The 27848-nt window shown below is 44.6% G+C and overlaps 1 protein-coding gene across 3 annotated transcripts; it reads right to left on the bottom strand.

Annotated features, from left to right (window-relative positions):
• On the bottom strand, positions 1–27768 carry SLC31A1 (solute carrier family 31 member 1). Of its 3 annotated transcripts, none has more exons than XM_067308921.1 (5): positions 27741–27768; positions 7855–8016; positions 5320–5392; positions 4742–4910; positions 1–4077 (listed from the first exon to the last, which is right to left on the bottom strand). In XM_067308921.1, the coding sequence occupies exons 2-5, from the start codon at positions 7969–7971 to the stop codon at positions 3876–3878; spliced, it is 561 nt and encodes a 186-aa protein (XP_067165022.1). In that variant the 5' UTR covers positions 7972–8016; positions 27741–27768; the 3' UTR covers positions 1–3875. The 3 variants fall into 3 exon arrangements, with proteins under 3 accessions (XP_067165022.1, XP_013808446.1, XP_067165021.1); XM_013952992.2 differs by lacking the exon at positions 27741–27768 and adding an exon at positions 20938–20980; XM_067308920.1 differs by lacking the exon at positions 27741–27768 and adding an exon at positions 9974–10085.
• Positions 27769–27848: the final 80 nt, after the last annotated feature.

The following is a 27848-nucleotide window of genomic DNA, read 5'->3' as shown; positions in this document are numbered from 1 at the left end:
TAAAATGCAATCTATTTTATTGGCTAATTATTTACAGGGGATTCTTGATATTCACAGTAACATTAGACAAGTTACCTCCACAAAGAGCAAGAGTAAAAACAAAAGTGACAGTCCACTGTAAACAAAACTATATGTCCTGCTGGATCTGTTGGGACTGGCTTCAGATCAACTGAAAAGGCACTCGGGGGAAAAAAAACAAAAGCCAGCCGATGAGCACAGCTGGGGTATTTTGTGCACTTCTTCCAAGATGATAATCCGGAGGCACAGTCAGAGAAGACAGACACAGGACATCACATTCTAAGCTTGCTACATAGGTGTCGACACGTGAATTAATTTCCTCAAGTCTAGTAATCGTTAGAGTCCTCACCTCCCTCCAAGCACTGCTTAATGCAAGTCTAGTGTTAACATCAGGACAACCTCAAACACAGCCAGCAGAAAGGCTGGGACTGCAGCAAAAGGAGTCAGTAGAAGTTATCATCAGGGAGGCCAAGTTTTGCTCAGAGCCTGGCAAAGTGAACAGCAACCTGGGCCAAGAACACAGCAGCCTGCGGCACGCGGTGAACCAGAGGGAGGCTGTGACACAGGGAGGTAGGTGGCTTCTCTGGATTGTCAACAATTAACAAAGAAAGCATGGCCAAAGCTCGTAGGGAGACAGGGACCAGAGACATCCCTTTTTCCGTTGTACCTCGCTATTTCAGCAAGCTCAGAAGTGCAGAGGACACAGCCCTCCTCCACCGCGTGCCAAGGGAGCACAGCTACAGACAACTGTGAAGAAACACAGTCCCTATTGCAGAGAGCTTATTCTTTAAGAATGCCATCTTCTCTCCTCAACCATCTTCTCAGACCTTCCCTTGGGCCCTTCTCCCCAGACCCCAGCCTGGACTCCTATTTCTAACTCTGGAACTGCCTGATATTCAAATGATCATTCTTACAAGCTGCTGTAAGTTGTTGGGGCACAGGCTAGGAACTTTGGAGTCTTCTGCTCAGTCTCCTGCTCCCTAAGTGACCACTGCTAAGTCAGTGTCACTTCCCTCTCTGCACTCCGCAAGCAAGTTGTGTGCCCTCTTCCGTATGAGTGTGAGAAGGGGATGAACCCTTTGAAGGCTGAGGTGCTCATCCTCATCAGTAAAAACAATTTGGAAGGACTAGATGCTGCATCTAGAATGAGGCAGAAAAGCTAATGGATGAACTCAATTTATATTGGAAGAGCCACTATTGCATAATCCCTAAGTCGTCCGTCTCTGACACGGAGGTAAGTCTGGTCACTTGAATACAAAAGCAAAGATGGCTAAAAAGCTTCAGCGGCAGCAGGAAGATCAGGCCAAGCACAAGTTTTACTGTAGAGGAAGATCTAGCAAGTCTAGAGGTATATGAAGTTATTAGTGTCAGCGTACGAAGCCACTAGTGACTGTACCCTGTAATCAGACATCCCTATAATGGTAACAACTCCAGTTTGTTCAAGAGAAACCAGTCAGAGCACATATCAGCTCCAAACTCCTTCAGAGATTAAGTCTCCGCAGTGTAAAGCTTTCAAAACTTAAAAAAGCAACTTCAGCAGTTAACTGCTTCTGGTTTCTCTAACAAGCGTTGAGATTTCCTCCCAGCTCTCACACAGGGACTGGAAGGGCCCCATTTTCCTCTCCCGCAACGAAACATGATTGTTTAGAGAGCACGGAGGATTTTTACCTTTGTGACAGATGTAGAGAGAGGCCATCAGTCTAGAGATGTCCTTCTGCAGTCTGTTGCAGACTCCAGTCTACTACATAGGTCTTTCTGTAGTGTTACAGACTCCCTTTGAAGACCAGACTGGGGAAGAGCTTTTCCTATCTCTTTTGTCAGGAGGCGGCCAGAATCTTTCCATGAAAGTAGCCGTGCTACTTTCATTCAAATGTGGATTTGCTACAGAAATAAGCTCTTTAGAAACCGGAACTTGATTTTAATTCATCTCCTTTTTTTTTCCTGCATTTGCACTGCCGAAAGAAAACAAGATGTCCAAATAAACGCCTGGCATCATCTACAGGAAGGTTGACCTTAGGTGGTGCAATACAAGATCCTGGCAAGAGGCCTGGCAGTGGCAATAACAGATTTCCTATTGCTTTTCAAAGAGGGTGGTACGTTGAGAAGGGGCTTAGTAAGAGTAGTAGCACCAGCTCATTGAAGAACCCACACACCCAGGGATAAGCCTTGCCCTTTAAAGCTTACAGGCTAACGAAACATAACTCCCCTTCGCAAGGGTCACCTTCCTTACACGGCTGCTAACAGTGCCACTAGTAGCGTCTTCAGAGCAAAAACTGCTACTGTAGGTGCCCGGATACTTTCCTTTCAGAAGGATTCCCTGTCTACAGGGCGCATCCCAGTCATCAGTCTCAGTCCAAAAGTGATGCCTATTTTTCAGTGGCCTTCTGAAAATCCCACCGTCTTGCCCTTCAGCCATTTACAGTCATGAAGAAGGCATCTTGGGCAGAGGGAAGGCTCCAGCTTTGCACCACGCTCTAACAGCACAGCATTCCCTACAACAGGAAGCAGTTTAATAACGAAGTGCCAAACCAAAACTGTTCCCTAGTAAACCCAAAGTGTTTTCTGGGCAACACCCATCCTGGAAGCTATCCTTTTTTGCCTGTTAAATCTGCAGAGCTCATAGCCCTGAATGGGAAGTTTTCCTACTGAGCTACTATACCTTTCCGCCCCTGGCACTGACAACTCTTGCGCCTACAAGCTAGCAAGGTCACAGCGTGATTATTAAAACAAAGAGGAATCACTTGGGTCATGATTATTTTTTTAAATCAGCCCACACTGCTCCAAATTTCACCTGAGAAGAGCAGATTGAAGGCTGCTTTCTTCTCTTCCCCAAATCTCCCCTTCACAGGAACATGGTTGTCTTATTTCCTTCATCTCAATCAAGGAATGCCCTCTTCAGACAACTTAACCTCTAGAGGCACAAAATTATTATTTAGGTCCTGCCTCTTTCACAGAATGAGTTTTAGTAAACTGAAAGCCTAGCTCTAGATCCATCCAGGTGCAATTTAACATGAAGTCAATGTGGATTCAATGGTTTACTTAAAATCTTTTTTGCCCTATGAATACGGAGTCACTGTCCTGCTCCTACTCAGCACATTTCCATGATCAGGAAGTGAAAGCAGCCATGCTGAAATGTTAGCACTTAAAGCTGAATAATGCTGCTGGATACATCAGAAGCCTAACAACACTCACCATACTCTGATGGGCTTGGAGGACAGACTCTCCAGGTTCCCAGAAGTACGGGGCTCACATACTCATGTCAGGATGCTCACTTGCCAGGACAGACCCGAGCCTGTCTCATGTGCAGCACCAAGTCTTCCCCAGCAGCTGCATCTTGTGGAACTCTGTTCCCAGAACTGAATTAGAAGGTGCCATTGGCCCCAAAAGCCACAACGCCAGGGAGATCTCCTCCCCTGGCATTACGTACACATTAAAAAAAAGTAAAATAGCCATTTGCACACGTAGGCTCCATTGGCAACTTTGATCTTTACCTACTGTTCATAAAACCCTCACAGATAAGGATTTACAATTTAAAAATAAAATGTTAAAAAAAAAAAAGGAATAATCTCTACATTTCTGTCAGCCAACTAATTTCAATCACGGCATAATCTAAGAATAAAGCAAATCCTAGCCAAGAATGGCTACCACGGGATCCTCAAGAGTCAGCCCGGCCGCCAGCCTGCAGCCTGAGGGAGCAGCATACCCCAGCTCCTCACATCCCTACAACTCAGCTAGGAACTTGTGGTGAACTTGGATTGATTATATTGTTTCTCTTTCAGCTTAGGAATGATCCAGTCCTCATGACGGCTGCATTTCAAGAGAGCAGAGGTGGAGAGGCTCCTGGGCAGCATCCAGTATTAATGGCAGTGCTCAGTGATATCCACAACAACTGCCTTTTTCCAGCTGAAGAAGAAATAACCCATCCCTGCCCCTGCTGCTACAGCTATGCAGAGGTAGCCGTTGTACGTCATGAAGATCAGCATAAGGAAGTAACTGACCACGACTTGGATGATGTGCAGTACTGTCTGCAGGAGGTGAGGAAAGCTCAGCATCTGCTGTCTGAGAACACAAAAAACAGAGAACAGTCAGTGTGCAGGAGGCACAGAAGGGGAAATGCAGAGAAAACTTAGCCCATAAGCTGATGGGATGCCAAGGTGGGCATGAAATATGAGGGGATAAGGAAGGCTGAAGGTGCCTGCATAGCCTTTTGCATGCATTTGTCACTTAAAACTATGGTTTTCTCGACAAAGCTGATTAAAACAAAGGAAATACGGTGCTCACTGGGAGGACAAAACTGTTTACCTGAGGAAAAGATTTCTGCAAGGTTATCTCACCCCTGTTCAACAAGCAGGGTGACTTGTTTTGCAAGCAGAGGCTTTGACTAGCTGGTCACAGAAGGATCCTTGGCATTTTCTGTCAGCGTTGCTGGATACCCCACCCAAATTCTCTTCCCAGGAACTCCCCAAATGTGTTCTTTACCCCTCCAGAAAAAGTGAGCTCATTTAACATTTTGCTGCTTTCCCCCTTTTCTTCCCCATCCTAAAGCGTAGCCAAGTGATTCAAGCACAGACATTAGAATCCTCCAGGGTCAAGTAATGCCCCTGTCTGGAGTTAATAAACTTTGCAGAGAGTTATACTGTCTGCAGTAAAGTTTTTTCTGTCCCACTTTTTGCCCTTCACAGCTGCTGAAGAGACTTGTCTTAGAAGAAAGGGAAATTCTTACCCAACAGTTTTATGCGTCTCCATCAAGATGGTGCCATTTGGACCTGGCACTGGCATAGAGTTGTAGCGAATGCTGACCTGGGATTTACGGAGCAGACACTCTCGGGCAATCTTTAGGCCTTCATAAAACATGGCTAGGAAGAAGACAGCCACAAAGGCACCAGCCATTTCTGACAAAAGAGGAAAAGTTATTGAATCTGTGCAACATGAGACATTTGCTTCAAAACATGTCGGAAGAGGCACCTTGTGATTCAACAACTATGTCGCACTGCACGGGCTATAGCTAGGCACTATATGCACACTTATACAGATGTAAATGTGAATTTAACACTTAGTCAAATTGGAATCGAGTCCATGAAGTGAAACCAACAATCGTTTTTGCTAATAAGACCAGTCAAACTCTGGAACTACATGAACATCTTCCCTTTTCTTTCACTCCACAGATCCCATGTAAAAACAGGTTAACCACACTGCGCCTGGATATTTGTGCCATAAATAGCCTTATAGAGCAGGGTAGTTCCAGCAGTGTTCATCATCTGCAAGCCTTTTGTTTGGATTGGACAAGATAGTTATACTAACCTCCAGGAGTATTGATTGTAAGTCCGGAAAACAGCAGTGGCACATTCTCATAGCTGAAGTGGAAAGTCATTGCCTGCCAAGACAAAGAACATCAAGACGAGCCTCAACAGCTCATTCTCAGGTGGAGCTGACAAGATTTAGAAAAGGCTGTTGTATTATGACAAGAATTTAAAGTAAGATTGTTTCAGTTGGTCACCAGCTAGACTCAAAGAAACTCTTCAGCAAACCTAGTGTAACAGACACAAGCTAGGCATGGCTCAGGATGCTCCAATTTCCAGTACTAGTGGGCAGCTCTTTTAGGCAGTGCCCCTGGGCAGAAGGCATTTTCCTTCAAAGCAAGTACCTGCTATGGAGAAGTGCCTTCTCCTTGCTTTCGAGCTCCTTTTCTACCCAGCACCAGAAGTAGTCAGGGATGTCTCTGTGGATCTCATCCCTGCCACCCCATGGCTGCTCGTGGGCTGGGGTACTGGAGCACTTTCTTCTCTCCCCTTAACCTCATATGAGCTCATGCAGACATAGGTTGGTATAGCTGAATCCTCTGGCCCTGTCCTGTACTGTGCCAGCAGGCTACCGTCTCCTTCCAGAATTTCCTAATATTCTGGGGGAAAAGGAGAGTCCTGAATACAACAACTAAGTATTTTTGCAGGACCAGAGCTTTACCTGGGTGACAGTAAGGGGTCCTGGACCTGCCCAGTGAATGCTGTGGGAAGGAGAGACATCAAGGATCTCAGGCAAGCTGGAGTTCATATAATCTTCCCATCCAGGTAAATACATTGCAGTTGTTTAGTATGTCTTCAGCACAGTTACTTACAATGTCTTTACATGTAAAGTACTCAGTAAGCTAGAGGAACTTCTGTTTGAACTTCTCTGATTGTTTAATTAGGATTTTTTTGCTGAAAATCAGAGTTACGATTCATTTCAGCATCCATAAGAATCAGCAGACATTCATTAGCCCCAATGTAGAAGTGACTATAAAACAGCTTTTAGAGAGAAGATCCATTTCTTTAATGAATATCTTTACATTTAAAACAAAGACCCCACAAACCAAAGGTCTAGCGACAAAGACCCCCAAAACTATCATCTAGTTCCATTAACTACAGCTGAAACAGGGGTTGTTACTTGATGCAAGCGAGGAATGGGGGTTAGACATACATTAAGATGTGTCCAGTCTATTATCTGACATACTGCACTTTTTCCCTTTCTTCCCTGACATTTATCCGTGCAATGTTAATTCAAAATCTTGTGCACTTTATCACAGCTTTCAATTGCAGGGTAAGGCAGGGTCCTGTAATTATCCCCCTGAAGACCAAATCACTCGGCATTTGTAAAGAAAGGGCATTTATATGGAAAGGAACAGATCAGAGAACGTCAATACTTAACAGTTAGATTACATGAAGACCTTCACGAGGAGCTCTTGAAACTCTTCTAGAGGCACCACCAGTGAAAATAGTGGGCTGCAAGTTCCAACAGCACCACTGGGCTCTGCACTGGGCCATGTTCACAAAGGGGAAGGGTGCTCTAATCCTCTCCTCTCCTACCTTGATACTGCTTGCAATGAAAGTAAAGCATTACATTTTGCTTCCTTTTGGGGGGGGCATGTGCCTGGCAGGCAAATTTAACTGAAGTTTTGCAAAATATACTCCTGAGTACATTCTCATTTTAAATTGAAACACACACTCCCTTCCTCCCTTCAAAGTTTAAACATAAAGAGTTATGTCTTAATAATCTGAAACTCTCTCCAAAGTATTTAGAAAAGGGAGAAAAACCTGAAAAAGTCATTCCTAGAACTGCCTATGCACAATGACACAGATCCTATAGTTGGATCCATGGAAACTCTGGTCAGCATCTTTACAAAGCTTCAGTGGTGCCAGTGAGCACAAGTCTGAACTTGTTTAAATCAAAGTCGGCTAGAACAGCAGGACGCAAGACCAACACACCCTGAATGCCATCGTGGCAAAGAGCCTGGTAGCACTTTGCTCCCCAACCGCAATGTGTACTAATTAAGTTCAGGAGGAGGAAGGCACAGAGATTGCTTGCCTGCAGGTCAGCACAATCCATCCATTACAGTGCGCGTTCCTCTCAGCGCCAGTTAAGGCTTTTGCTAACAGCACAAGAGAAATCCAGCCATCTCCTCTTCTTGCAGGAAAATTCCAGCTCCTCTCATTCTGTAGCTTAAATGAATGCTGAGTAACTACCATGGCAAGTGGCTCGTAAAAGCCTTCCAGAAATGCTCACTTTGCATGTCTGCATTCAGCTTGCTAGAGCACAGATGCCAGGCAGGCTGCTAGGAAGGTTTTTACATGGGAAGACCATTTTGCCATAAGACTCCTCACTCTGGAACATATTTCATGTTGCATATTGCCCTGTGACACTCTTTGACATTGGAAGAGCCACAGTGATGGGTTTTAACGAGATCAATACATGCCTTCCAAAGCTAAGTTCGATTTCCGATTCTGAAGAGTACTGTCTTCAAGATGACAGGTTGCTCTGAACCATAGACAAGGAAAAGCTCTGGTTAATGCTGACTTCACTTACCATCATCATCATCCCAGTTTCATGACCATGTCCTGGGGCTGCTGTAGAGTGGTGATGTTCAGGAGGATGTGAGGTTGCCAACATGGAGCTGTTCATCATATGGTGATCAAGAGACATCTTTACTTCAGAGATATTCAAAAAGGCACGTAGAAAAGTGGAACCCTGGAAAAACAAGGAGAAAAAAAAATTATAGGAAGCACTTTCTAAAGAGAAGATGGTTTCTCTACTGCTACTACAAGAGAGAACACTCTATGCCACCAAGATACTGTCTGAGAACTACTGCCCACGGATGAGCATCCGACTACACAGAACACAGCAAAGTGAGCAAGCGAATTTAAAGGAGGTGTTTCCCTCTAAGCTTTACGTTATCATATTGCTGCAACACCCTAAATGTTCCCACTAGCGCACAGGGACAAGTGCTCAGCATAAAGGAACAATTCTTATCTGTAAGAGGGGAAAAAAAAAACAAATTTCTTCTCAATCACAGTCATCCAAGAGGCAAAAATAGCTCAAGCCCCATTTTAAATTGCATATACAAAAGGATCAGATTACAATATTTCTCTTAATTGACAGTCATGCATTTTATTGGGAACATGTTTAACAAAGAAATCATGTTAGATGGTACAAGAGCTATTACCAGGCAAAGGTCTGCAACAGCCACAGGCAATCCAATCTCATTTCCACAAGCTTTACATTGTCACATCTCTCCTCTAATCACGTTACGCACAATAAGAGAAACACTCAGAAAGCTGCAGGTCTAAACCCTTAATCTAGTTACTGCAAATCAGATATGTCTGGACACACAACATTAAAAACAAAAATACGCCTAGTGGTTAGATGTGGTCATGGCTTCTGCACTCTTCTTACCCCAGTACAACTTGGGATGGGACCAGCGAGAATTTCTGGTGTGAAATGGAAGATCACCAGGTGGGAACAGCAACAGGAAAGAAGAAAGCCTGGGAATACCAGTCAATTCTGGAATGATAGTATGCATCAGCGTGGCAGAGCCAGGCAAAGGCAACCGTAGGATAGACCAGGTGAGATACCACTAAAGATAAGTAAGTACCGACGCTGCTGTACTAAACCTCATCTGGAATATTGCGTACCCTACGGGTCTAATCCAGTGCTCAAGTACAATCAAATGAAACCAGAACAAGTAAGGAAGACAGTGTTCTTGCAAGGAAGAGAGCAGACACTTTAGCCTATTAAAATAAAAGTGAGACAAGACATATTTGCATAAATCCTCAGGAGAGTTTGTAAAGGGGAGAAAAGAGCTTTTTAAACTAAAAGACAATTTTGTATTTGAACAGATAGGTATGAACACATTTAGACCAGAAATCAGAAGTGAAAAACTGAAACAGCAGGTTTTTTCTGAAAAAAACTGAAGCAGCAAACATGCAGTGCTGGAACTGGTTCAGTTTGCAACAGTGACGTTATGACAGAGCTGTGCAGAATCGCAGGTGGCCCAGAACACGACTGTCAGTGTGTCCTAGCAGAGCATTAGTGACAGGAGGTGATCTCAAAAGGCTCTGAAATTAAACTACAAAGAGCAATGAGAAAAGTTAAAGATTTGGAAGAGATACGAAGTAAACAAAGTCGGTGCTGGGGAAGAATGCAGGAGAAAGGATTCACATTCTTTGCAGACACTGAAATGAATAACGCGAGGAAGCAGCTGCATGCACTCAAGTCAGCTGCTAAAAACTATAGCAGCAGTTTGCAGCTCAGGTATTTTCGGTGTTAGCTCTGCGCAGATAACATTCATAGCAAATCTCAAGTTCTCCCCAGTGGCTGCACGGGGACAAGCAGGGTGTGTAGGCAGGCTACGCTTGAGGCTCACCCACGTAGCTCCTTTCCAGCCCGCTGTACTAGTGCTCCAGCCCCAAATCCAGCCCCCTACTACAGTTTCATAACATTGAAAGACGTTTTATAATACCTTGAAAGGGAGGGGGTATTAAGTAACATATGAGGAAATAACCTAGACTGAGACATTTCAGCTGTCTTGCGTCTTACTGAAGGTAACCAACACGTGGATACATTTTTGTTCAAAAATAGAGCGTTTCCAGTGAAACACCCCACTACAATTAGTCTCCGAGTTACAACTTAGCAGCTCCCTCCCTACCTGTGTCTTGGGGTAAGAAGACAACATCTAGGGCAGCAGCACCAGCAGATCAATGGATATGTAACATTTCAAACCTGCAAATCTCTGGTTTGCTTTTGCTGACTCTAAGAGACAAGCTGACTGTCACGGCACTGTGTTCACCATGAAGCAAAGGGCTCTGTTCTTAACCAGTCTCGCTCTATATCTGGAGAGAAAAAAACACGCAAGTTTCTATTTATAGCAAATCCTCTAACTAGGTTTGGTCTTGTACAAACCCAGCACTGCAGCAGCAGGTATTTTTGTCTGAATGGGTGACTTGATCTCTTGACTGCGGCCTGCTCCATGTGTTTGCACGATGAGAGAGAGGGACTCTGCAGTGGATTCCTGAGGAAGCCTTGGGCAGGGGATTCGGAACAGACAGTGGCTGCAGCAGCCTCAGGTACTTTGACATGTTCCCACACATGGAAGTTCACAGACCTCGTGGTGCACCTGCCTCGCTGCCGCACTGCTACCAGGGACACACATCAAGGATTTTTTGCGCTCTATGGTAACCTACCGCCTACGGAAACAAGCAGGGTGGGACGGGACGGAGGAATGAAGAAATTCTGTCTCCAGGGCTCGTTTCTTCCCCGTTCTCTGCTGTCATCCCAAGTCAGAAGACCCACAGGCTCCATTTTACAACCCCTCAAATTCTTAAGGAAAACAGCAAGGATCAGAGCATACACATGGAATTTCTCTTATTTTAAGCTATCACCTGGGAGCAGGGCTGATCTCAGCACCTAGGCGGGATCTGCACAGATGCAGGTTCCTATCTCTCCTCTGCAACACCGCCTCGGCAGTTCAGCAAGCTGGCCTGGTTCAGGGGGATCATGGAAATGCAGAGCCAGGAGCAGGATCTGACAGCAGCAAACTGTTAGCTCAGGTTCGGCATCAGAGCTTGCTTTCGCCCTCAGTCAGCATTTCACCAGCGCCGCCACGTCTCACGCGTGCAGGGAAGCAACGTTAGCAACTCCAGGGCACAGAAAAGGGGAGGAAATACAGCCACCCTATGTCAGCGCACAGCAGAAGCCATGGGGAACGGAGCTGGATGCGGTGACATACCCTACACAAGCAGTTTTCCCAAGCAGGTCTCAGCCATAAGACGATTGCTCTTATATACGTCTACAGTAGTTTCCCAAACTGTTCTGGCTCTGTTCTGGAAACAGCCCAGTTTCCTGCCACTTCACAATTTAAATCACAGAGTTCCACTTTTCTGCAGGAAACGGCCTTTCGGACACCCAGCGAGATACACCTTCTAACGCAGAAACGCAGGACAGACTATGGGAAGGATCTGCCAGGCTGCCAGAAAGTCCTTCACAATTCAGCTCGGTCCGAAAGCTGGTACGCGAACACAGCTTCCTTAGAGCCGTGTTCCAAAGGAACGAACCCACCTTCCAAATCGGAGGTTTAACAGGATTAACAAGGGAGCCCGAAATGAATGCCTGTTAGAGCAGCGAAAACCCAGCCCTCTTCCCTTCAAAACCGCGCTTATACTCTTTCGCATGCCAAGGGCTGAAAAGTGAGCAAGGAAACCAATTCCACTGCCTCTGCCCCAAAGAGCCAGAGCCCTGCAAAGCACCTCTCCGGTTTCCCGTGTACTAGTTGTTTGCTCAGGAGACACAACGCTCGCTGCAGCGGCAGCAGGCACGCCGGCCATGCCGACAGGGCTGCCTCCCGCGCAGAAGCCTCCGGACTTCTGTCTCAGCCCGGCTGGGCGGCTTATCTAGAGTCTCTCCACCAAGGTTTTTGCTAGCAAGAACACGATCCGGGAGTCCCTGTCTTCTCCTGAATAAGGATCGCAAAATATCCAGGTGTAAGATTTACAGGGAATTAAAAGGAAAGCTCCTGAGAGAAATGCAAGAGGGAAAAATTAAAAGCAGCAAGTTTGAAAGACAAAGATTTCTTGCTTGCACATCACGTCCGTCTCAGGCTTGCATGACACAGAGGAATGCTACGTACAAAACACATGAGTAACGGAAAAAAGGCAACCAAAAGTTATCAGTGCTCTACTTACAGCAGTCCAGCTGGCAGCCTGTGTGTGTTACACTGGCTCTGAGCTTGTGGTCTCAAGCCCAATCCCTTTCTAAAAAGTGCTGTAAATGGAGGTGGGAGGGGAAGAAGGGAGCCTGCAGACACTGCAGCACTGTTCACTGGCTCTAACTGTGGTCTGTACTGAATAGTCTGAGCTAGTCATCATGAGATTTAAGCGCTGCTTCTAGTTTATTCAATTTCCTGGCAACCTTGGTAGCTTTAACCGCTTCCTTTCCAAATCTGTGGAGCTGCTGCTACAATTCCAGGCTCCTAGTCTTAGCTTCAGAGCTACTTAAAGGCGCGGGTGAGGGACAGGCATATTCTACTTGTTCCTACTGCAAGAGTATCTAGCAATGCTAGCCAGAGCCCTACTGTGTCACGCTGTATAGGCATACTCTAAAGACACCAAGAGCGAGCAATCGTTCTTCAATGATGCAATATAATGAGCTTTACAGATATACGTCGTTGGTCTCCAAAGCCAATCCTCCCCTCCGAGCTTCAGCAATCCCAGACTGGAGCTTGGGCACAAGAGGAGGGACGGCGCTGTGTCCACACTCACCACCCGGCTGTGTTTGACCTACACAGCTCCTAATTGCACCCCTCTGTTTTTCCCTTGCGCAGCTCCTGAAGAAGGAACTCCTAGTGCTATATTAAGAACTTAGGCTATGTTTGTAAGGTCATACCAGAAAGGTGGGGCTTGGCTGCATCACCACCTCAGAGTCCCAACCATAAGCCTCTCCCTGAAGTTCAAGGCTTCCTAAAAGCTTGACACACTAGCAGGAGTTCAGATAAGAAGCGAGAAAGACAAGGGAATAGCTCGGGAGCGGAACCCTGATACAGTTTGAAGGATAAGTTGTCAGTCAGCATTAATTTGGGCTTCCTGGATTTTCCTCACGACGAGAGAAGCTTGCAACTCACATCAACACATATCAGTGGAGTCAAGCAGAAGTGGCAGAGGTCACAGTTCCCTTCCTCTGCCTGTAAGCACAAGATACACAGCCAAGCTATTTACACAGACAGGTTTCAGAAACTTTTTAAAGGAAGAAGATAGGTGCTCTGGAGCATGTCCAGCTGGAGATTCCAGAAGGTGCAGTGCCAGGAGTGAAGAATGAAGGGCAGAAGAAGAGCCGAGCAGGGATACAGGCAACACGCTGCTGTGTTCGGCTTCAGAAGGGGAAGATGTTTGGGCAGAATATGACACGCAGAGGATGGGAGCGCTCAACAAGAACGTTAGCGGGGAGACAGAGTCAAGCTAGTAGCACGTGGAGACCAGCTCTTCAACAGCTCTCATGCACAATACAAATGGAAGAACAGAATTTTAAAAATAAGCTATAGGGCTGTTAGATCTCAGTGAGGGGGGGAAGCCATGCAGGAAAACCGGATCCTCTATCATCACCTCCAACAAGGATCCCAGGCTGGCACTGTTACAGCACAGCCATGGGTTGCGAAGTTGAGAGCAGAGAACATGGCAGCTCAAAATGTTCTTTTGCTAATTAATCATGCCCAAGACTAACAATATTAGCCCATGTTGAGTTAAACCTTTTCTTAGGGCTACCCTGACAAACCCATTGGTTAGACGCAGGATATGGAGAGAGAGTGCCTTCTACCACCATACCGGAGGTTTGGGGGTGGATGGTTACGCCCAAAGTCAGTTCAGGTCCTCCACAGAGCAGCTAGATCACAAGGCTGGGGCCGAGAATTGTGCTTTGTGAGTACATGCCTCTTCTTCCGTGCCTGGGGGAACTTCTGGGGGAGACAGTGGGTCTTCGCAAAAATCACAAGGGAACCCTGCCAAACGCAGTCATTTTGTTGGCTTTGTTTTCCCACACTTCTACTGAGCTGCAAACCTTTATCCTTCAGAGCTTCTGGCTGCACCTCTTTGCTCGTTTTTCTTTTCAAGTGCTTATTTTTCTTTCCCACATTCCACATTCGTACTAATACGTGTTTGTTCCTCTCACTGTAGAGCTGTTCTGGCCCCAAGAAACAGAAGCTGCACCCTCCTCATGTAACTGTGGCATTACACTCCTGGACATAGCAAAAAAAAAAAAAAAAGAAGAAAAAAAAAGACTCCAATTTCAGACTATGGATTCCAGTTGAAGCGCTGGCTCACACAGACTTCCTGGAGTTGCACAACATTATTAGGCAGCTCAGAGCAGTTTTATACATTAGTCAACTTTTTATTTTAATTAAAATTGAGCTTAAAGAAGCTGATGAGGTATCAGCCCTGGTCCAACACTTTACATCCTGCCCTTTGTGTTGAATCAAGGCAATACTCAACTATACAGTTTAGGTGAAACTGGCTGTATTCACTTTGCATGATCCCTGTTACTGGAGGAGGAGCTGGAGCTCTTCCTCTTAACATGGTTACAATCACGTCCCTTTCATGGAGTTTATTTTCATAGCAAACTTGTCTGGTCACCTTCTGTTAGAGACCCTGCTTGATCTGCTTCCCCAGAAGGGGAAGGTCATTCCTAATCTTCCAGTTTATGCAGACTCCTCCGGAAATCTCAAAATCTTTGAACAAGAAAAAAAAAATTAACTAAGGACAGACTGTTCTTTACAGGACAATGCGCTGAGCTTTATGAAGCAGAGCATCGTTCCAGCCAATTTCTTTACCAACAGGCCCACTCAAGTGGAAGGCAGCAAAAAACAATCCTGCATAGCAAAAAACCTTTGTGACTGTAAGACTGACACGATCAGAGGAAAGACTGAGAAATGCTGGCAAGAGATGCACACAGGTGGAGAAAATTATGGTGAGTTAGGCAGGCTGAGCAGCGAATGGACTCCCCTCCAGACAACCTTTTTGCTCAGCCATACTGAAATTACAGGAGATGAAAAAGCAGTAAATGAAGCGGCATGTTCCTGAGCAGCATGGCAGAACTGACAAATTGCTGACAACGTTTTCCTGGCTGTAACCGGCTTCTACTAGAGAAGTCTGGCATTTCCCGAGCAGGTTGAAGCACCTGGAATGCACACATCTAGATCCAGGAGTGATCCTCCACTATTTCACAAAGGGTCCAAACTCGATCAAGCTACAACGTCTCCTCCGCTTCTGCTGGCCAGCTCTCGAACCTCACACCATTAGAGCAGGAACGTTTACTCCACAACGATCACGTCCACCTTTAGCAAGATGCAACAGAATCAAAGGCATCACTCCTTGTTTTGTGTCTTTTTCTCCTAAAATCTAGGCCAGCAGTGGCAGGGGGGAACATGACCATAAACCAGCTCAGGAAACAGCAAGAACTCCCTCCACTTAAAAGGGAATCAAGGACACCTTCCCATACAGACTAGTGAAGATTAAGTTTTTGTTTGACAGAAGAACTGCAGTGTTAGAGAAGGATCCATGCCACATCTCAGGGTCACCACCTGCACACGCTCCCCAGGGTACAGACACGGGACAATAAAGGCATCTCTCCACCACAGCAGTAGCAGCAGGCTGCTTCTCACTGCCACATATACCATGCTAAAAATTAAAATGTTTTTGAAGGTGCGCAATAGGCTTTGGGGCTCAGAATACAGCAGTGGGTACATCCGACCGCACCATCTTCATGCAAATGCAAAAATGATGCAGCCCAGGCACTGGGACAAATCCAAATCCATAGGAAGGTCATGATATTAGGAAAGACACTGGAATTGATTTTGGCAGCTCCCGTGGAGCACCACAGGATACAGGCTTGCAAAACATGACCTGGCACTTGCCTTGTATACAGGTGCTGGTTTTGCAGACAGTGCTGAGTACACATCTGTCACAACAGGTTGGTTCAAGGGAGCTATTTCTGGATGACAGACTGATGTGGAAAGCTGTCAGGCTGAAGATGGTTGGTGATGGTTGTGCATGCATGCATGGCTCTTATCCACACAAAGGACAGCCAGGCAGGAAACAGGGAACAAGTTCTGGAGAAACAGGTATTAGAAACAATGTGAACTGAAGTACTCTAGTACTCCAGCACTGCCCAACTAACATCCCAAAAACCACAAGTGCTTTCAACCTGAGTATTCCCAAATTAACTCAAAGTCTCCAGTGGGACAATTGCTAAGGCCAGGACTTTCAAAGGCTCTGAACACGTGCCACTCTTAGCTTTCTTTGACAACCCCACGCAAAGGGACTATTACAAACTGAGCAAATCAAAAGCGTGGTTCAGGGAACAAAGCATAGCTCACTTGGCCTGCAGCCACCCACCCACTGACCAGAAGCAGAAGGCCAGCAACAGACAGGCCAACTCCGAGTTGTTTTTCACTGCTAACAAACTCCAACAGGCATTTTAGTCACCACTCAGAAAAGGTGAGATGCCACGTTAGTGCACAGTGAAGTTTAACAGTGACAAACGTGGTACAATTAAAAGACAAATTAGAAGCTCTTCATACATCTCACAAGTTGCCTGTTCATTTCTCAGTGCCACAAAACATTCCCCTCTCTTTCATGTTCCTATTCCAGCTCTAACAAAATAGCACCCACCTTCAGCCATCTCTTCTCATTGGACACAAAGATCAAGAAAGCGCAAGCGCCATATCAGGTGACAAAGCCAGAGCAGACTAACTCTGCGGCCAGACTGTGACTTTTGCACCTGGAAGGAATGATTTGCCATCAGAAGCTCAGTTCAAGCTCATCATGAGCTCCTCGCAAGCAGTTTTTTCCCTTTTGTACATGTGCAGTTTCTCCCCTCCCTGTCCTCATTCCTTTATTTCTTCCTTCACTGTCCTTTTGTGTTCCTTAATGTGCTCTGCAGTGTTTATTCCCCTGCTTCCCATCAAGGTGGATGAAGCAGTTGCCACCCTCTTTTGACACCCAAGAGCAGCAGAAGTTTCTGGAGAGCAGAAGAATTGAGGCCCCCCAGAACATGCAAGACCTGAGAAGAGATTCAGATTCCTGCAGCTCCCAAAGCACAGAAGGCGCCACATAAAAGCTGTCTCACATACTCATCTGGAGAGAAGAGCATGGGCTCAGAGATCCCAAAACTAACAGAGAATGATACATTATGATTTCTTTATAAAACAGCTAGGCTAAAGGGCTCCTGTGAAAGCATGTTAGACACCAAAACTCCTTACAGTCAACAACAGCACAAATTCAGAGCTAGTACTAACAAGTTTCCATTAAAGGCAATTCCCAGGAGGCATCCACAGAAGAACCTCTTCAGCACTCCCTGTGCATGTCAAAGACTTTTGAAGCAATTATCCTGAGACTGCAGTCTGGCAGGCCAGTTTATCCTAGCTTCATCTCTCTTCTTCAGATCATCAAGGGTATGAAACAGTAATGTAGTAATATGTCCCCATCTCACAAAATATCCAGTATTCAGCATCCAGGGAGCAGAAACCAGAAGGCCTCCCATTCCTCCCAGGGATTGTGCTCTATTTAAGCACAGATAAGGTCAAGTGGCTTAAAATCACAGCGACTTAACAGGCCTTATTTGGATGCCAGAATAGTTGAGCACAATCTTCTTACTGTGCAAAGCTTGCACAGCGTTCAGTCAGAAATCACCGCTCAGGACCCTTCTGCTCAATGCCCCTGCCAAACGCTCCCTTGTCAGCTGGAGGAAGTTGCCTAGCCCTTGTTGTCACCAGCGGAGAGAAACAGGACAGCAGGAGGGAACAGGAGACAGAAGAGAAGTGCCATGTGACCAATATTTTCCAAGATTATGTAACTTCTTGAATAAATAGATACTTCCTTATCCTTGGCTGTAGTTTCTGCAGAGACATTATGCAACTGAGCACAGGAATGGCGACCAGTGAGATGTGATCCACATGGCTAGAGAGTCAGAAACATCCTGCTGCTTCATCTTACGCTGAGGAACTGAAGTGGGGCAGAGCCCAAAGCCTTCTGATACTCTTTAAAACATTTTTAATCTAAAAATCAGTATTTGGAACCTTATCCAGCAAGACACAATAGACAACTGCTGCTGCCTCAGAAAACCCAGGTCTAGTGAAAAAGTTTGCATTGTTTCTCTACTTATTTTATATGTCCACATCAAAGACTACTTCTAGCATGATTTCTCCTACCTACAACTGACTATTTTTTTTAAGATTCAAATTTTCCCTTTATAAAACTTTTGCACACAAAATTTTCCATCATGCTCAAGAATTCAGCATCCAGATTCCTGCAGGTTCACACCACCTGCAGCATTGGTATGTATAAAACAGAGCCAACTTGTGTCACACCAAAAGGGTGTCTCTGTCCAAAGGTTTAGGAATTACATTACTGTTTTGTGACCATTCAGTGGCCATATGAAGAGTCCATAAAGATCAGAGGGATTGTGTAGATATGTTAGGATGTGAGACAAGATACTACCTGCAAGCTGATTATCTGATAGACTGTTAGCCCATCACATGACTGGAGAGCATCTCCATATCATACCACATGGTCTGCTGAAGTGAAAAGGACATGCACCACTGATGAAGGGTATAAACAGCTTTGACCAGATTTATATAAAATGGCGCCTTCTAGCCTTAAAGTTTGTAAGATTGCAAAATAATCTCAGGAGACACAAAATAAAACTAGGAGTCAGCAAGTGCATTTCCAAGTTAGCAAGCAAAAGTTTCTTCAACTGTAAAAGATGCAATGTGACTCAACATGCCCTAAAAGAGCATCAGCTGGCCTTAAATTCAGCTGCAAGATTACAAATATTACCTAGCCAGACCATAAATACCTCTGTCCCATGTAGATAAAACTAAGGCAGAGGGTAATAGGTTGGGTGGCATCAGTTTATTACAGGCCTCATAAAAGGGAGCCAAAGGTCCATCAACACCGAGCCCCTTCACCTCCTCGTGAACACCTTCATTGTTCCAAACGTCACTTCAGGAGAACATGCAGTTAGAATTTGCAGCCAACACCCTATAACCACATAAGCACAACACCTGTCTACATAGCTTGTTATTCTGTACATGTCAAAGACCTATTAATGCTTGCAGAGATGATGAGGAGCTGCTGTGTGCTCTGGAGAGCAAGGCCATCATTTATGGACCTGGATCCAGATTCAGTAGTTGAAATTAAAAGTTCCCGTTCTTGAACATTTCATCCTGGGAATCCTACAGTAGAAAAAAAAAATCTTCCCTCCAGTGAATTCAGGCAATGCCTTAAGGCACTGCAGTGCAGTGGTACCCAGGCCAGTTTTAAGTAAACAGACCAGCAGCTAACAACAACCTAGCCACAGAAACAAACCTGGACACATGGAAAATTAGCTCCTCATTCCTCTGGCTGTTTGTCTGCTTTCCCTGCTGGATACAAAAGATTCTTTCTTCATGGAGGGAAAACTAACCCCAGCCCTAAAGGTCTCTATCATCTTCACCTGTATGTTCCCTCCTTTGGTGAACTGCCCAGGTCACCTCAAATCAAACAGCTATGTGAAGTTGCTCTCCCCAAATTCACAGCGTTAACTAACAGAATCCTCCTACTGTTCAGGAGTGTGCAGAAACTGAAGTATGTCCAGTAAACATACAGTAAGGCTTTTCCTGTTCTTAACCATCATACATGGACTTAGCCCAGAAAGGGACAACATTCATTTGTGAATGAAAAAAGACATTTTCAGTTGCTTTTCAGGTATGTTTTGAGAATTCAGACAAGTAAAAAAACACCCTCCAGAAGTCCTTGTTAATTAAATTTTAGGAACCCATTCCACACACATGATATGCAGACCTACTGATTTAAGCGATTCATATGCGTTCTTCCATCTCCAGTGTTGTCGCACACTCATTACATAACAGGGAAACATCTTCATTGCACATTAACATCCACCACCTGTGAAAGCTTCCTTAAACAACAATCCCAGAAGCGCATTTCACTCAAATTTCTCCTCCCTCTCTTTTCATATTTAAGTAGTCGATTGTCTACGGTTACTCTTGAAAAGTGCGCCCAGGTGCTTGGGCAGACGCAGCGGTCATTTTAAAGCGGCCACTCAAGCTTTCACCTTCCCTGGAGCTGTCACGCTCCAGCCCGTGCCAGACACTGCAGCAGTAGCCACGTTGTTGATGTCAGCGCATAAGGAAATACGCCGGGATTCCCAATTCTATTGTGGTGAGTCAGGGTCACTTTTTAAAAACTTAGGCTTTTCACTAAAGACCTAATAGGTCATTCCTACGCAAGACAAACTTTTAGAAAAATATTTAGTCTTTCCTATTTAAAGAAGTGTAATGAATGTCTTTGAATTTCACTTTGCGTTACCATCTAACTATGACTCTCAAAACAAAAGCTTCGTCTACCAGAGCCAAGAATCAAATTCTTTTGTGCTTCCATTGGTCAAAACACCTGTTGTTTTGAGAAGCCTGAAGCTGTTTCTGAGCAAAATACAAGGTAGAATATATGTCACCATCAGCAACATTCATTCTACAGTGTTTTTAATTAAGCCCAAGATGTCGATCTGTTTCAGCAGATGGTTAAAACCAAAATATACATCTCCAGAGGCACTTTCCTACTCTTACTGTCTGATCTAGGATAACAGAAGAAAGATAGAACACATGACATACAAATAGCTTCCAGATAGACATCCAAACATTCATAAGAGTTAGGAAAACACATTTGTAGCCCTAGTCCATAGAACAGGACACCTCTGTATTTCCACTTCTCGAGATGCAAAAATACAATCCCACTCCACTTTTCAGCAACTCAGCAAGGTAAAATTTCTCCTGAGATATCAAGAATAGGGAAAGGGCAATCAAATCAAGCTGTTCTCTGGGAGGGAACTTGCCTTTGGAAGAGTCAAGCAGTCTTGGGCTCAGGATACTCTTCTGACTACCTCTAGGGCATGGAAAGTTGGAACAAACAGCAATCAACAAGTTTTTGATACTAGCTCTGAGTGACAATAATCCACTTTGGGAAAAAGCCTTAAACACTGCCTTTTTTCATTTAGCTTTCAAACATTTAGACTGACACAGAGCTGTTAAACCCAAGCAGAAAAGATTCACAGCTGAAAAAGCTGAGTACTTACTATTCCAGAGGCAGGTTTTCCATCTACTGCCTCCAGGAGAGCAGTCTCCTGAAAATAGGCTACAATTCTGAGACGGATCAAAGTTTCTAAACTTTCAGATAATGCTGACAGGCAGAACCCTTATCATTATCTATATCAAAGGCTAATAATTAACTTCTGCTCAGATTTAACTATGATCACTTTTCTCTGCTTTAAGCCTGTTTATTACCCAACCCTCAGCCTATTTCAAACCAGATCCATTACTTGCAATATGGCCAGTGGGAACTATTCATATTTAGCTTCTCTTAGCTGTGCAGAACAGGCATAAGGGCCGGAAGCAGCAGGGATTTCATCTTCATTCTACTCTGGGTAAAACCATCTCTCACAAAATATTGACAATTCCTATTGTTACAGCCAAAGATATCATGAGACCCAAGATAAATATTTACTGATCGGCCCATGCAGCCCACTGAAGGCATCAGCCAACCGTGTTAGGCCTGACCCTAGGACAAGAACAAGGACTGGGATGCTCATATAAGACTCCACAAACCATCTTAAGTTACTCCTGAGTTTTCCTCATGAGATTGGTGCAAAAATGCAAAGAGATTTCAGAACTCCTTGACCTCCTCAGACAGATTAAGCGTTTCACAGAGATGACTTTCAAATACATTACAAATCTGTCGGAGAAATTAAGGTGTTTTGTTTGGTTTTGCATATTGTAATGAAGTAAGTTTAGTTTCAACTAGTATTTACCCCATAAGGAAGAAATGTTGTTTTCAGTGCTACAGTTAAGGGTTTGGGGCTTGGGGTTTTTTTGTTCAAAAAAAAAAAATTGTTCAGAAGCTGATGTCAGCAATTGCCATGGAAGAAAAAAGAAAAAGTACAAGTGTAGCTGTACTGTGCTCTGCAGTACAAACACCCTCATCGTATGGACAGTGGTTTCAAGCAAGATCAACTGCAAGAGTTGCACGAAAAGTAATCAACTGGCAAGTGGTGCCCAAGATACTACGATTGAGATATACTGAAGAGTTTTACTTAAGGAATTCAGAGAATTAAGGAAAGTCATGCTACTGCCTGAAGCTTTTTTAAACTATTAAATCTCACCTAAGAGCCAAAACAGGCAGAATAAAGAGTATTAGCCTCAACTATGCAATTAACGGGATATTTTATGGCTAAGGACACTACTCTGTGTTTATGCCCTGCATCAAGAAAAGGGCAGCACAGAAATGGCTTTACAAGTGCAACCGAGCATGGAGCAGGAACATGAGGGCAGCTGCAGAACTCCCAACTACCTTTCATTTAAATTGTCTAGGCTTCAGTTTGACACTGCCTGTAACACATTTCCCTGGCAACTTTCAGTCTCACCAGGCACCACCTTAAACATTAAGATTCATTACATACTTGTGAGATAAAGTCTTATCCCAAGTTAATGACGGGCACCAAAGCCAATGTTAACTTGATTTGTATAAAGCTTTCCTGGCAGAAAATCCAGAATTCATGACTCAGTCTGCTGTTAAACCCATTAGACCAGGAGTGTACAGCTCTGATAAACTGGTGGACTGCAAAAGAGACAATGGAGAAAAACAGACCAACACCATAACACCTTGAGCAGGGGGGCTGGACTAGATGATCTCCAGAGGTCCCTTCCAACCTCAACCATTCTGTGATTCTGTGATAAGTTGTATTTAACTTCCATAATGTTCCAAGGGTGGGTGTGTTGGTCAGGAGCTTGCTCTTCTACTTCCTTCATCACTTTGATGTACAAGGGTTGTCTTACCATATCGGAAACACACAGGGTATCTCGCTGCCCTCCCACAGAGCACTACACTGACAGCAGCCACTGCTGTCGCTTCCTGAGGGCTGGAGGAGAATGAGGAGGGATCGCCTGCCTGCTGGGAACGTTCGCTTTGAGTCTGCTGTGCATTTGTTAGTATTTTTCGTTCCCAAGCAGAGGATGCAAGTTTGAAAACGCAGTCAAGCTGTGACAAGACTTTGTCAAACCTCCTTCATACAATGCCTTTCAGGGCAGGAGAAGTCAACTGAGCTGGTAACTGATTAATCAGCCCTCTGGTGCTCAGCACAGCCTGCGTCCAGAGGCACCATGGAGGAACCTAGGCAGGAGCCGCAGGGTGCTGCTGAGGTGCACACTGCTCTGAGGCCAGGCACCCAACCCATGCTGGGATGACAAAGAGCTGCTCGGATTTTCCCGTTTGAAAGAAATTGGACAAGCAGCAGGTTGGCTCACAGGGACAACCATCTCCATGAGGAGGCTGAAGAAGCCGTATACCATGGGGTTCTACCTTACAAATAGCTGCTTTTCCAAGTTTAAAAGTAGCAGGTTGGTGGGCAGGCTAACAAGCATTAGCTTGCAAGAGCAGGAAATGCACTGCGTCTCGAAGGTGGCCTGAGAAGTACTTTATAATCCAAATCCAAGTCCAATTAGATTATCTGTAAAGTGAAGAAAAGCTTCAAAGTGAACTTTTCACACACATATCCCTTTCCCCAACAAGAGAAACTTAAAAAGACTTAAAAAAAGAAAGGAAAAAAAAAAAAGCAAGATTGTCAAGCCTTCTCTTCTCCAGGTTGGCTAAAGGATCAGGTAAACATATCACAAAGAGCACACTCCAAGCTCATGTATCTTAATCAGAGAAATGAGATTTGAATCTTTAATAACTAATGAGCATGTGTGGGAAAAGAAGGCTTTATTAAAATTAAGCAGTTCTCATGAAGTCTCAGAAGAGAGCTTGGTTCATTCGCTTTAGTTTCATTGCAGAATAGCTGTATTCTTTTCCTGTTTTCTCGTAGCTTCTCAGGCTTGATGTTAGGATGTGCTGAGCAGCCTATGAGAGTAGAAGATGCTGAATCACTTATAATTTGGGGTGCGATCTAAATCTACATTGGTCTGGTATATTAATTTAGATAAATATTGCAGTGAACAGATTATATGCAGGTAGAGCTTTTTAAAATAGATTATAAACAACCTTCACAGCTTCACATCCATGGCACAACAATAACTGCAAGATTTTCTAATATTACAAAGTGAAAGTGCATAAAGAAAAGAAATTCTAAAAATATCTTCCATATAATCAATTGTTCTAGCTGGCAATCAGAGTCGCTAAAGTACCACTGGAAATGGATAGGACTCTTGCAGCTCTTAACTGGAGAGACAGAGGGAAGAAAAGACATGCTGTGAAACTTGATTTAGGAAGATGACATCAAACGTTGTGTAAACAGACCAGGAAAGAGTCAAAAAAGAGATATTTCATCATAGCCCTCCACATCTAGATTGGCTTCTAAATCAGAAAGGTCAATTTCCAGGACCAGAGAATGAAAGACTTTAGAAAGTTGATTTGTAATAAAGGAAAACAGAAGTTTAATTTGTTTATGATAACTAGTTCCATTACTCTCTGCATTAGCAGATTCCAGCTTTCAGCTGAATGAGAGGTTAATGAAAAAATCATTGGTCTCAAGTCTCCTGGGACTTGAGATTGGGAACTTTTCCAGAAAATGAGATTGAAACAAGACACGATGGAGTAGTTTAACTAAGACTGCATTTTCCAGAGAAAAGCAACACAGACTAGATTAAGTCTTTTTCATCCTTCCCTAAGAAAACATTTGCCAAGACTCCCAGTGATCTCCTGGCAGATTTCTGGAGAAGTTCACATAGGCAGCATATTTCAGCTCAACTTCAAAAAATCCTGATGCAGACTGCTAACCTTCAAGGTGACCTTCAGTCAAGTAGGGAGATTGGAGGTCTGCAGAGACATGAAATTTTCCTTTTGGGCAGAGGGTCCTTACCACAAATATGGAAGCCAAAAAAGAAAGGAAAAAAATGTTCTATTTTAGCTCAAAGAAAAAAAGTTTCGTCTCTTCTCTGACCTAACATCTGACTGGAAAACAAGATAACCGAAAGGAAGAGCCTTCTGGTCCTGACTCAGAACTCACTGTGTGAATATGGTGCTCTGTCCTTCCAGGCACTTCAGAGGTCAAAGCAATGAGCCTTAGGCAGAGATAACTGAGGGGTAGGGTCGTTTCTATAGAAGAGGGTTAAAGATACTTAGCAGAGATCTTCTCATCCATTTGTACTAGAGGACTGTTAAAGATTAGTATTTTCAATGCCTTCCCTTTTCAAGCCTGAAGCTTCTGTTTGGGGGTGGGGTGTCTCACTTCTCCAGAGCTTGAAGTTGCGATGTAAAAGGGGAAGGAAGAAAAGAATCCTCCCAAACCTCTTTCCTAATCAGAAAATAAATATAAAAAAAAAGAAAAAAGAAAAGAAAACAGACCTCCTTATCTTCCTGCCACTGCAAGTCAGAATAAGGGGCAGGGACTCTACCTTTAAAACAAAAAAGTAAACAGGCGAAAATGACTTGAAAGGTTTATTTAATTCCCAAGTCTTTACTGCACCCCACAGAAATTATTCTAATTCTCAACCTAGTTAAAAAACTGCTCTAGCTTAGAAATGTGATAGGAAAAAAAAAAATTCCCTGGGACTTCCAATAAGCAACAAAACCTCATTAGAAAACAGTTACACAAAGTTTCTCAACTCTCAGGACAAAGTTGTATCGGAAGCTACAACTCCTGGTAGCTTTATTCTTTTCAATCTTTTTTTTTTTTTTTGAGGGTGGGAAGGGGGGGGCAGAGGAAGAAGAAAAGGTTTGCTGGCTCTGAACGTCTTTGTGTTCATTACAAAAAGCATCATTTTGATTTTGTGTCATGCAGAAGGGCAGTCACAGCCAGCTTCACAAAGGCATCCGTGCTGTTATGAAGCCAATGTGCATTTAAACAGCAACATTTATATGTCATTTCCAGTAACCCTCTTTTTAAAGAAAAGGGGGAAAAAGTAATGTATAATTTAAATCTTACAGAAAATCTCAGATGATATTACATCATAAGTTATATAAACTGGAACAATTAAATTGAATGTTAACTTACCCTATAAGATCACACATTTTTATTCATGAAAAAATAATGCAAAAGCTTCATTTACTTCAGGCTCAAGCAGAGGCGGGTGTAAGATCAAACAGAGTAAAAGTTAATTTAATGGATACTTGTGAATACAGTTAATCCACCCTTGCACCGCATGCCATGCCATTAATCATTGTGAAGCTTGGCATTTGCGCACAAACAGGAAAAATTGGTCTTTGATTGTGAACTCCTGTGGAGCCCCAAGCCTAAACTTAGGTCTAAACTTAGCTGCAGAAGGGGGCTATGAACAAAGATTAAATAGAAGGATGACAAGCAGTTAAAGACAGGGCTTAGATGCGATGCTTGTCTTAGTTCTGCAGTACGTATCTCTACCAGCTACCTTCCCTCACTTCAGAGAAACTAAGACTTGCCAGTGCTTGAATCCTAGTGTTTGAAAAGCACCTCAGCTTCTCAGGTAAGAGGTTGTTCACAGGATAGCAATCGTGGATTGTACCTGAAATGTTATGTTTTAGCTTCCAGCGTTATAAGTTATAAACCCTAAATAATAATAATAAAAAAGCTGGGTAACATTTTCAGTTGTACCTAACAAGACATGTGCTCCTAAGGCATTTGAGAACTAAATTTTGGTGAATCACTAGGACTTAGCTACCTAGGCTTTCACTGTTTAAAAAAAACACATCATGACTGCCAAATTGACAAACATACTACAGGCAGCAAGGAAACAAGTTATCTCTTCGCCTAAGGGACACAGGCACCACATCTCCTATTTGAAGTTCATGTCCACCAGCCCTACCAAGGAGGCACAATCTGCTTCCACTAGGATTTTACATCAGATCATTGTATAAGATAACGATCATGGCGGGTTTTTTTTAATAGAAATATGCTCTTGGCCTTTTGCCAAGTTTGCGAGTTTTATTCTGTATCTACTCCAAAATAATAATCATAGATTCTGCAACAAAAAAGCCACCTGGTACTTCCCCTAATTCTTGCCCTTTAGAACTGAAATCACTGAGATCCAAACTATACTACACTCCCCTTCCAATCAAACTCCCAAATTATTGCAAACACGATACAATACACCCAGTAACTTCACGCTCAAACACCCCCCAACTTAGCTATCCTTACAAACTTCCAAACAGAACCAGGAAAAATATCCAGCACTGAAGGTGGGAAATTATTCAGCCCGTACTGCTATTTTGTTTTTCCCTCGCATTCAGTTGTATTTCGACACCGTCCAGCTCCGCAGCTCCGCGGAGGCAAGCAACAGGCCTCACTAGACCCCTACACAGACACCAGCTTTTCAAGAGGAAAACAAACAAATGAGCCGGGTTTTTGTCTCAAAGCTGCAGGGAAAGGGGGAAACTGCCTGGACCAGAGCCAGCGGAAGGTTTTTAAAACCAAGAAGACACTCTGAATGCAAAAAGAAGAAGTACATTGCACGCTGCTTGCCTCTCCTCCATAGCTTCCCAGCGTGCAAACCAAACCTGGAGCGTGACCATGTGTCCGTGCCTCCTTAACAACCAGGTGTCCGTGTGTCCTTAATAACCGTGGGTCCGTGCGTCCTTCATGACCGGGTGTCCCTGTGTCCTCAACCTCCGTGGGCTCAAAGCCCACCAGAGCTGCACGCGGTTGCCACTCGCACGCCCGAGCAAAGCCGCACGACCTCTCGCCGGGCCAAACCGGACCGTTCCCCCACCGACACGTCCCCGTCCCCCTCCCGCCGGCCCGCGGCGGCTCCGCTCCCGCACGGGCCCGCTCCGCACGGCGCCCCGCGAGGCCCGGGGCTGCCCCCGGCGCCTCACGGAAGGGCGAGACCCCCCCAACACCACCCCGTGAGGCGGCCTGGGGCGGGGGGGACCCGGACCCCGGTCCCGGTCCCGGCCCGTCACGTCACTCACCGCGCGACCAGCACGAGGACGCCGCTCGCCGTCCCGCCAGCCCCCGCCGCAGGCCACGCCCCCGCCTCCTCCGCTCGGCTCGGCCCCGCCCCCCGGGGGCTTTTCTCC

Source organism: Apteryx mantelli, chromosome 21 (genome assembly GCF_036417845.1).
Source record: "Apteryx mantelli isolate bAptMan1 chromosome 21, bAptMan1.hap1, whole genome shotgun sequence".
Taxonomy (NCBI): Eukaryota; Metazoa; Chordata; class Aves; order Apterygiformes; family Apterygidae; genus Apteryx; species Apteryx mantelli.
This window is presented reverse-complemented; position numbering and strand designations above follow the sequence as displayed.

What these genes read in the sequence shown, in the direction of transcription:
- SLC31A1 (XM_067308920.1), bottom strand. Translation starts at nt 10,000, where the DNA reads ATGTTGTCTTCTTACCCCAAGACACAG. An exon ending in TACAATCAATACTCCTGGAG is followed by an intron (nt 4,911 to 5,319) that starts GTTAGTATAACT and finishes CTCTTTTGTCAG; the next exon opens with AAATGGCTGGTGCCTTTGTG. An exon ending in GAGACGCATAAAACTGTTGG is followed by an intron (nt 4,078 to 4,741) that starts GTAAGAATTTCC and finishes TTGTGTTCTCAG; the next exon opens with ACAGCAGATGCTGAGCTTTC.